Source organism: Tenrec ecaudatus, chromosome 10, assembly GCF_050624435.1.
Source record: "Tenrec ecaudatus isolate mTenEca1 chromosome 10, mTenEca1.hap1, whole genome shotgun sequence".
NCBI lineage: Eukaryota > Metazoa > Chordata > Mammalia > Afrosoricida > Tenrecidae > Tenrec > Tenrec ecaudatus.
This window is the reverse complement of record NC_134539.1, coordinates 144,762,461-144,772,533: the sequence shown is the minus strand read 5'-3', so window position 1 is coordinate 144,772,533 and position 10,073 is coordinate 144,762,461. Positions and strand designations below refer to the sequence as shown.

At 44.0% G+C, this 10,073-nt stretch overlaps 1 protein-coding gene across 6 annotated transcripts in view; it reads right to left on the bottom strand.

Moving 5' to 3' along the window:
- Window positions 1-682: 682 nt before the first annotated feature.
- Window positions 683-10,073, bottom strand: part of HELZ (helicase with zinc finger) — a 172,386-nt gene continuing 162,995 nt past the window's right edge. For all 6 annotated transcript variants that reach the window (XM_075562115.1, XM_075562113.1, XM_075562112.1 and 3 more), the window contains 2 exons: window positions 6,034-6,286; window positions 683-1,526 (listed from right to left, as the gene is read on the bottom strand). In XM_075562115.1, the coding sequence (XP_075418230.1) occupies window positions 1,192-1,526; window positions 6,034-6,286 (588 nt within the window). In that variant the 3' untranslated portion in view covers window positions 683-1,191. The remainder of the gene's footprint in view (window positions 1,527-6,033; window positions 6,287-10,073) is intronic.

The window sequence follows — 10,073 nt, the reverse complement described above, 5'->3', positions numbered from 1 at the left end:
CCTAGAGTTGGATGGATTTGGATATACATTCGACAAACACTCTATTTCTTCTTTAATAGTGTCCCTAAACAAAACCATGAGGAAAATATTTGCGTTTCAGGGGATAACGTCACATTTTAATGTAAACACCAAATAAGGTACCAAATTTTTACTGTGAGGAAAAAAAATAATCCTCCAACAAACCTTAAAGCGGCACAAGTCTTTCTTTATACCACTAGGAGGAGGGACAGAAGCCAGGTTACAAACATTTAGACATGCATAGTGAAGGGGAGGGGGGGAAAGGACTTTACTAAATTCACGCATTTTTAAAATAGTTATCAAGTCTACTAAGCACCAACAATCCTAGAAATTTTTCAGCTTCATGATTTGTTTTAAAAAAACAAAGCAAACACTATCAAATCAACATTAAAAACAAGCTTGAAGTATAGCTTGCCCCCCCAAAAAAACCCAAATAGGAAAAATAAAACAAAACAAAATTAAGTATGCCAATGTTGTTGTTGACTTTTCACTTTTCAAAAAACACAGTGGCATACGAAATACACCTGCAGAGAATGCCTTCGACCGATCCCACGATGGCGGCCTCGGGCTCACCAGCGCAGCACAGCACAGCGAACCTACCGCCCATGTAACTGGGGGTCATTGCTGTCACCCCCCCCAAAAAAAGCTGATAAAACTTAAAGTATTGAAAAGATGCTGCCCCTTTATTTTAAAAAATTTTAAATGAATTTAAGCAAAAATAACATACATTTGTACATCAACTGGCCATTTCTGGTACAGAAACCCAGCATGTGGTAATATTATTGAATAAAGGTAAATGCTACTTACATTTTTTTCTTTTTAAATACATTTTAGACAAACTTTTTTCCTCTTTTTATCTCTCTTTCTTTTTTAATAGTTGCACAATTAACCTCTTAGCTGCTAGCTTGGTGCAAACATATTTAACAGTACACAAATTTAAAAATATTTTTTATTCTACAGAAAAGCTGTCAACATTCTGACACATCAAAATGCAAAATAATGGAATATACTTTTAAAAAATTAGTTGCAAGTCTAGCAGCAAAGCAATTAAGTGAGAACATATTTAATATTAAAAACAAAGGGAACTGTGCAGCTACAGATGAAGTTCAGCTAGCCTAAATCTACGGATACAAACAGAAGTGAAAACATTCTCCCTTGAGAGGGCAAAAGTGATCATTTAAAATAAGAGTAAAAGCCATTGCTGCCAGAGGAGCTGCCCAGGCTGAGTTCCTGGAACAGAGACAGGGGGTCGCTGCTCTTCTTCGTCTGCTCCGGCGGGGGTCTGGGCTTGGGGGGAGCCCGCAGAGCGCTGGCATAGGACATGGCGGGCTTGCTGCCTACAGAGCTTTGCTGGCTACTGCTGCTGGCCGACTCCGCGAGCTGCTTGTTAGGCATGAGGGGTGGGAACTGGCCGAGATGCTGGAGCACGTTGTAGTTGAAGGAACTGGACAGCTCCAGGCTCTCAGACTTCAGTTGCTCCTCAGGGGGTTTGATAGTCTTGGGAGGAGCTAAAAGCAAGAAGCAGAAACAGTGGTTTTCAGGGAGGTGGCCTCTGGTATGCGGACACCTTGATTAACTAACTCAGAGCGTCACGACCGGTTCTCACACTTTGGGTCACTCAGTGATAGGACAAATCCAAGGACAACTTCTTTCTTTCTCTACCACCTTAAGTCGACATCACAACACAGCTAAAGGAAGCAAACTTCACGTCTAAGAAACACGCCCATAAAAGAAGTCCCTGCGGGAACTGGAACAGCTAACTGATAGGAACTTTAGGTCTCAGTAGAAGGCTTGCACAGACAATGTACAGTCGTATGATTTACTATTTATCATATTAACTGTTATAATACTTTGCTATGCTACATTATTATATTAACTGGTCACAGTTGGAAAACGAGAATTTTCTTCTTTAAAAATCAGCTCTAGATACAGACTTCTTGGGGAAATGGCTCTTTCAGGGATTCTACGTGTTAATAACGCAACCCTTCTGTAGGAACTGTGAATACATGCCAACGGGGAAACGCACATCAATTCCTCTAACTGGCTTCACGTGAAAGGCCTTCAAAAACGGACTCTACCCTGTCAAACCAATTTCACTGCCCACTATTATAGCTTGTCAAATATTGTTTTGTTTCCAATCTCTTAAAAACAGCAATAACATTTTATTGGCTTATTAGCATAGACATATTCATGTAAGCCTCAACCTGGTGTATTCTTGCCAATGCACATCATTTACCACAGAGACAGGCAGATCCTGAGTGGTGAGCGGGAGCCAGTCCTGACTGTGTCTTAAGAATGTGTGGATCCGCTGAATAGGTGCAGACGGCTCTTATTTTGCCTGGCTTCAGCGCAGGAAAGGGCTGGGGACCTTCTCTATGACTTAAAGGGTGCACAGGTAGCCAAGCAATGAAGCATTTGTTTCATGTAGGGGTTAGTTCAATCATTTCAAACAGAACTATGAAATCCCTGTGCAGTCCTGGCCAAGGAAGCGCATGCTTAGCATTGGTCCCCTTCTCAAAGATGGCAGGCTCCGACTGCTTTGCACGTGAGCCCCTTTCAGGGCGTCGATTCGATTCACTATGGCCCAGTAATGGCTAATGGAAGCAAGGAATGTATGTTTTGCACAGCAACCAAAAAATCTTGTGCCTTGGATTCTGACCCGAGTAGGAAATAGCCAGCACTGCCCAAGCTCAAAGATGGTGGTGGATTGTGCTACTTGGAATGTTTTTTTTAATTAATAAATCTTTTTATTGGGGCTCATACAACTCTTATCACAATCCATACATACATCAATTGAGCAAAGCACCCTTATACATTCGTTGCCCTCGTCATTCTCAAAATTCGCCTTCCACTTGGGTTCCTGGAATCAGCTCGGTTTCCCTTTTCCCCCCCTCCCCCTCCGCTTCCCCCTTCCCCCTGGTCTCTTAATAGTTTATAAATAATTATTATATCTTATCTTACACTGCCCGGCATCTCCCCTCACCCACCTTCCCATTGCCCATCTCCCAGAGAGGAGGTTACACATAGATCTCCAAGATCGGTTCTCCCTTTCCACACCCTCTTCCCTCCTGCTGTCCCCACTCCTACCGCTGGTGTTGAGGGGTCCGTCCATCCTAGATTCCCTGTGTTTCCAGAGCCCTACTGCACCGCTGTACATCCTCTGGTACAACCAAGTCCGCAAGGTAGAATTGGGGTCATGATAATTGGTAGGGGAGGAAGCGTTCAGGAACTAGAGGAAGGTTTTGAGTTTCACTGTTGCTACGCTGTACCCTGAGTGACTCATCTCCTCCCCACGACCCCTCTGGAAGGGATGTCCAGCTGTCTACAGATTGGCATTGGGTCCCCATCACGCACTCCCCCTCATTCACGGTGGAATGGTTTTTAAGGAGTGGTCGGCTACCATCTGTGATGGAAGGCATTGTGATCTGTTTCCTACGTGGGTCAAAGCACAAGAGATCTGCCTACTGGAGAGGGGGCTCACACCACCCACTGCCCCTAACCACAGTGACATGTGTATCTATCTCTCAAGTATTATCTTGTACTTTAATTTGTACTTTTTTGATTGCTGGTGTCGATAGACATTGTGCCCTATGTTTACTTCCCTTTGGACGACTGCCCAGAGCCCTATTCCATCAGATCTGTTCTGCTGCTTGTTTTGTAAGAACTTTTTACATGTGACGGATACTAACACTTTGTCCTAATGTTGCAAATATTCTTGTCTACTTTGTGAGTTCCCTTTTCATTTATGATAGCTCCACTTTGTCAACGACCTTATGTAGACCAGTCTGTGAACGGTTTCCTTTATGCTCAGACACATATTTATTCTACCTCCCCTCATCTTTTGTGATTCCAGGCTTTTGATTATGATCTTTGATCATCTCTGGGGTTTTTTTTCTTTCTTTCCCACCCCCCTTTTTTTAAGTAGCACAAGGTAAAGAATAAGCTTGGCTCATTTGTCATTTGTTTATTTCCTCCCTGGGTGCTTACAGATTTGAACCAGTATCATTTATTGAATAATCGGCTTTCCCATGCTGATCTTCCTTTCACAGGTGAGTCTGTCTCTGGGTTGTCCAGCGAGCTCTGGCTATCCCTGAGCTAGCACTACAGGGCGTTCTTGCTGCTCTGCACTGCCTTAGCCATCTGTGAGGAGTTAGTCCTCAAAGCTCCCTTCTAGGCGGTCTCTCCAGGCTCAGCCCTCTGCTTGCTCACAGGATACTCTCTTTATCAGGCAGGAATTGCCCATTTATCTTTCCCAAACCTGAAATTACCATCTCAATTCAAGTCAACAAACATTTACTGAGCATTTACCATTATGTCCCAAACAGTTGCTAAGGGTGGCCCTTCATGAACTCAGATTTTATTGTGGAGATGTAAGCCCACTGCCTGGTTCAACAGCAATAGAGGTGGCACGTGTTAAGTGCCAAATGAGGGCCAGTGGGTAGCAAAGGGGCTCGGAGGGAGCCAGGGAGAGAATGACTTGTAATTTAGAGGTTTCTCAAGAAACTCAGATGATGTTGAGAGTAGATCTACTATACACACTGCCATCAAGTCTAGTCCGGCTCATTGCGACCCTACAGGACAGGGCACAACTGCCCCCACGGGGTTCCCAGACTATCACTCTTTATGGGAGGAGAGAGCCTCTTTCTCCCGGGGTGCAGCAAGTGGTTTGAACTGCTGACCTTGTGGCTAGTGGCTCAACATGTAACCCAACGTGCCACCAGGGCTCCTCATACTTATGTTAAGATGTTTAAAATGGCAACATGATCCCAAGCAAAATACAGCAGCCCACACTGAAACAGCCCACTGCCACTGAGTCTGGCTGCACTCACTGCCACTCTGTCAGGGCAGAGGCCTATCCCCAAGGGTTCCCTGGCTGTAAATCTGTGTGGAAGCAGACAGCTAGGCCATCCTTCCACAGGCCCTGGTGGGGTTGGTTGCCAACCTTTGGTAAGCAGGTGAACACTTAAGCACTGCACCACCATGGCTCAGGTCTACCCGTAGTAGCAGCAGTAGTGGATACAACTAATGGATGTTGAGAGTCAAACCACTTTAGCTTGCCAGGAAACAACCATTTTTAATGCCCACCCCTCCCCCCTCTTTACCAGGTGTATTGTTCTATAAACATGCTTAAAAGGAATATACAGAAAAACAGGTCAGCTACAAGAACGATGAATCCATCGTCTACAGATGGATGAAATTAATCTCCAATACAGACACTGCTGCACTACCAGGGCAAACGTTCACCATGCACAGACCATAGACCTGGTTGCTACGGTCAAGGTTTACAGCTCATGAACAGCCTGACACGAAATACCTCAAATAATACCACAGATAGTTTCTTTACATCCAACAGGGAGAAACAAATCAAAGGTGCAAGTACATTCAAGGTCAAGGCTAAAGAAAAAGACTACCATCCGAGAGTAATTTAGAATGTCTACCCATTCCTACCCCTTTCTATGTTCCCCTACCCCCTTTCGCCATGGACTTGTGGGCTTCTCAGTTTTGTTAGAGTACAGGGAGTAAAACACAATGCTTATACATTTCACAGCATTAGAAGTGAGCGGACTCTCTCATGGCCAAACTCTAATATTATGTAGCAAATCGCCAACAACTCTATTGGCATCAAATTCTCATAAAAGGGCTTGTATTCACTTTAACAACTCCCATCCCAATCCTGGAGAAACCAACCAACCCACCAGCTTTCTCAAACAAAGGTCATTCTATCTACTCAGCTATACTCTGTAGGAAGCAATACTTTCTCCATTTAGTCATGATTCAAAATGATCAGACAGGAATGAAATGACTTACCTTCTAGCCCACACATGTGGAACTCAGTCCTAAAGGAAATATGCCTGCCGGACGCAAGCCTATGAGCGATGTACATTAAATATGATTAGAAACAAGTCAAATAAATGGGTGGGGGGATGTCAGGCGGCAGAAGAAAAACGTCATAACCACACAGAAGCCAAGTATTGTAAATGGCAATGTTTTAGCCACCCTCAAGCCCTGCCATACCTATCAACTCTCTGGGAGGGGCTGTCCTGCTGGATCCATTGCACGGAATGTTCTGGTAGGAGGCAGCTGAGGTGGTGTTTGCCCAGGACTCCGGGGACGAGAAGCTGACGGAAGCCTGGTGATTGTGGTCCTGAAGCTCTTTACACTGGGCAAGACCGTCTTGAGGTGCGCTGATGTCGTCAGAACAAGGCTGTGCTGAGCACGAGGAGATTCTTCTTTGGTACAGGGGCCGGCCGGGTCCTCGGGGCTCATACTGCATAAGGGAAGCGGACACTTGATCAATCCAGGCTCCTTAGCCCACCCTCCTCCCTTTCCAGGCCACAGCAACCCCAGTACGCTCAGCAGAAATGTAAAGAATATTCTCCGCAGTGGTTGGGACGACTGCCCTTGAGGTAGCTGGGCTTTGGACATGGTGACATGAGACTTGACCTCAAAACTCAGATGGGAACCTTGCTGCGCAGTCCTCGGACTGAGAACGTCATCTCTGGTTTCTGCTGAGCGTGCTGCCAACAACATGGAGGGTCTACGGGCCTCCCCTCTGAGTCCGGCTGAGGAGAAACCACGCCCAGAGCTACAGCACCCCCCCACTGCTCCCAGCACACGGGAGGCGCACCAGGTCACTTGACAGTTTGCAAGTCACATGTCAAGAGAAATTCCCTGTTAGATCGCAAATGATCATTTAACTTGTTATGGAGTAAAACTGGCTTTTGACTGCCTTTTTCTTTCCACTGTAACAATATATTTGATAGTTCTTTTTCAGCTTGTATTCAGTTAAGATCCTATGCACTTTTTCTTTGATAAGGGTTGTTATCATTTCAAATCAGGAACTGGAAGTTGGATTAAAAGAGAGAATTGGTGCACTAATAACAGGATTATTTGGGGGAAAATAAAAGCCCAAGCAGATACCTTCAGGGAAACAGAATGGGGAACAGTATGGAAATAAGCAGTGTGTGTGTGTGTAAAATCATCCACCCCACCCTATAAGCATTTCTGAAGGTCAGAGGCAAAACTTCAACTTAGTTCATTCATTTTCTCATATTTTTATTGTTCTCTTATCTCTAATAGCTGCTAAATTCATTTTTCATTTGACTCCACTTTAAAGGTACTTTTTAGTGGTCAAGATAATTTTTCATCTGATTCTGATCTGCTAGGCTATTAACCACAGTAAGTCATTCTGTGTCAAGTGGGAGTTTAATCAGTGCATTTGCAATTACCCTGGCTAGGCCATTAAATTAAGGGATGAGCAGCAAAGCCAACTTTCTAAATGCCTGTCTTATCTGTGGCCAGACACTCCCTGAGTGACAGATCCCCACCGGCTTGTTACGAACACTGCTAGATCTGAGAATCAAAATGAAGTGGTTCTTCGGACTGCTGTCTCCTGAGTGTGTGGCCCGGGGGAACCCACTCTCAAATCTGTGTGTGTGAACAATGAAAGCACAAAGCTCACGCTTGCTGTAGCCTCAAAAAGAACGGTTATAATAATCGAATCCCCTGGTGATACTGACTACTAAATATGTGCCTACGAATTCTAGGCATTCACTTCTCAGCCCTTTTTTATTAAACAATAAGCATTAGTATAAACAAACTTCTTTTTCAATAATTATACAAATGAACCACAAGGTTTAAATGAGGGAAGCTAAAAAGTAGAAATAAGTAGAGGGTTGATGTAAAAGAAGGGGATAATAATCAATTACACTTTATATTTATGAAGTTGAACCATCTGTATCTTCTGAACTGAAATCCAAGAAATCACAGTTGACATGCACAGTAGGGATTGGGGAAGCGTTGTATAACATATTTATAACAGCTCCTCAGCAATTAACAAAGATGGATGTGTAGATAGAAATAGGACATTCAGTTTCAAATTGCATCATAAATATGGTTGATCCTTTATGTTAGGAAGACAGAACCCAAACTTGAAACTATGCTCATGTTTTTCAAACTGGTTTAGATATACTGCAGATTACGTATGTTTTTAAAAGGTCTCATGGTACAGTTAGTTCATAAAAATGAGGGTAATTGCAGGAAGGGATTTGTTATCTTCAAGGATAGCTTGAATAGAAAGACAATTTTGTTTTAGTCACTGAATAAAATGGCTTAGATATATTTTCGTTCAGCCTAAAAACCTTCTAATTCCTGCGACTTCCTTTTTAACCTATGAATTGTTTAGATTTGTGGTGTTTAATTCTCAGGTGTTAGGGCTTTTCTTACTATTGTTTAGTAATGGGTTTTAGTCAGATAACTCACTGTACTGATGTTACATGTGCACTTGAAAAAATTGTGGTATCTACTGACATATGAAATGTTCTACATGGTTCTATTAAGTATAATTGGTTAATGACGTTCAGGTTTTCTACATCCTTGTTGATTTTCCATCTCTGTGAGTTGGAATTGACTTGACAGTAGTGGGTGGGTGAAATTCTACCCAACACTGAGAGAGAAGTGTTGAAGTCTCCAAGACTAATTGTGGATCTATTTCTTTTAGTTTTGCTGCTCCTATTTTGGTGACCTGTTGTTAAGAACACACACGCGTAGGATCATGGTGTTTTCCCCCCGGAACTGGCCCTCTGATCGTATACAAAGACCCTTCTTAGTCCATGGTGCTCTGCTCTGCAGTCCACTTTGGTGCTAACACAGCCACGTCAGTCTTTGCCGGCACACGCACATTTCCCCATCCTTTTCCTCGGTGGGTGCCACGCAAAGACGGCTCAGATGAGAGCTGAAGTGGCTGTACTAGCACCAAAGTGAACTTCAGCTCAGATTGCAATTGGTGTGCTCAGATCATTTACATTTCAAGCCATTATTAAGAAGTTTGAATTTAAATCTACTGTTATATGATTTGTTTCCTGTGTATTTCACCACTTTTATGTTCCTGTTTTCCCTTCCCAGGTTATTTAAACATTTTCATATTTCAATTCAATTTTTCTCTTGTGATTTTTACTACAATTCTCAGTTCTCCTATTCTACCCTCACCTCTGAAAGGAGCCCTGGTGGCAAAGTAACTGTGATTTCACCTGCTGACGGTAAGGGCAGCAGTTTGAAACCGCCAGCCGCTCCTCAGAAGAAAGACAAAGCTTTCTACCCACCTAGAGTTATAGTCTCAGAAACCCACAGGGCAGTTCTACCCTGCTGTGAGTCGGCATCAACTCGGTGGCAGTGAGTTTATTCTACCCACACTGCTTGGCAGCTGAAAGTCTAGAGTGCTTCAAATTGATTTCTGCAGGCAATCCTGCCCTCTGTCTTGGCCCTTTTCCCAACCAACAAAAGGTCTTGTTTTTGGTAAGAGAAGTCGCTTGCTGCCTTGGAGAAACACTGGGAGCAGGGTAGGTAGTGTTCCTACCCTGCTCCCTGTGTAGGCACACTGTCTCTGGGCACTTGCGAAGGCCTCTGGGAAAGCTCACAAGGAGATAGCTCAGACTTGCATTAACTGGGGCACCTCGGATTCTACCCTGTCATGCCCAGTCATGAAAGGACGGTCTTCCTCTTCCTACTGCTCGGCCAGGATCAGAGCAGCTCTGAGGAGCTCGACATTTTCTGAGGTTAAGTTCACTTAGCGGCTTTGCACTCAAGTCTCTGGTGTGCTCCCAAAGCCGTACTGGTTATTACCGTGGAAGTGACGGTGCCTGGAAATTCTCGGCATCCTAACGGAAGGGGAACCTGACAGGTTTCATCTTGGGTTCCGCCCCCTCACACCACTTCTCCGGGGCTCTCTCTTGGACTATTGCTAAAAATTCCTCTAGGTTCTCCCTGCTGTCACACTGCCCACCCTACCTCGATCCCTAGCACCAGACAATTCTCTTGCCTTTTAAAAAAAGTACTTTTACTATTAAAAAATATGTGTGCTGTGAACACATGACTGTTAAAAATAAAAGGTGGGGGGGAAACCTTGCTTTTTACCAGTCAGAAATAATCCAGGCCTTCTAAAAAGAGCAATGTTGATTACACGCACACAAACCAATAGGAAGCAGCCTAGTCCACATCTGAATACTAGCCCCCCCCCATTGTAACAAATGACAACACTGTCTCATAGCTGTGTGAGT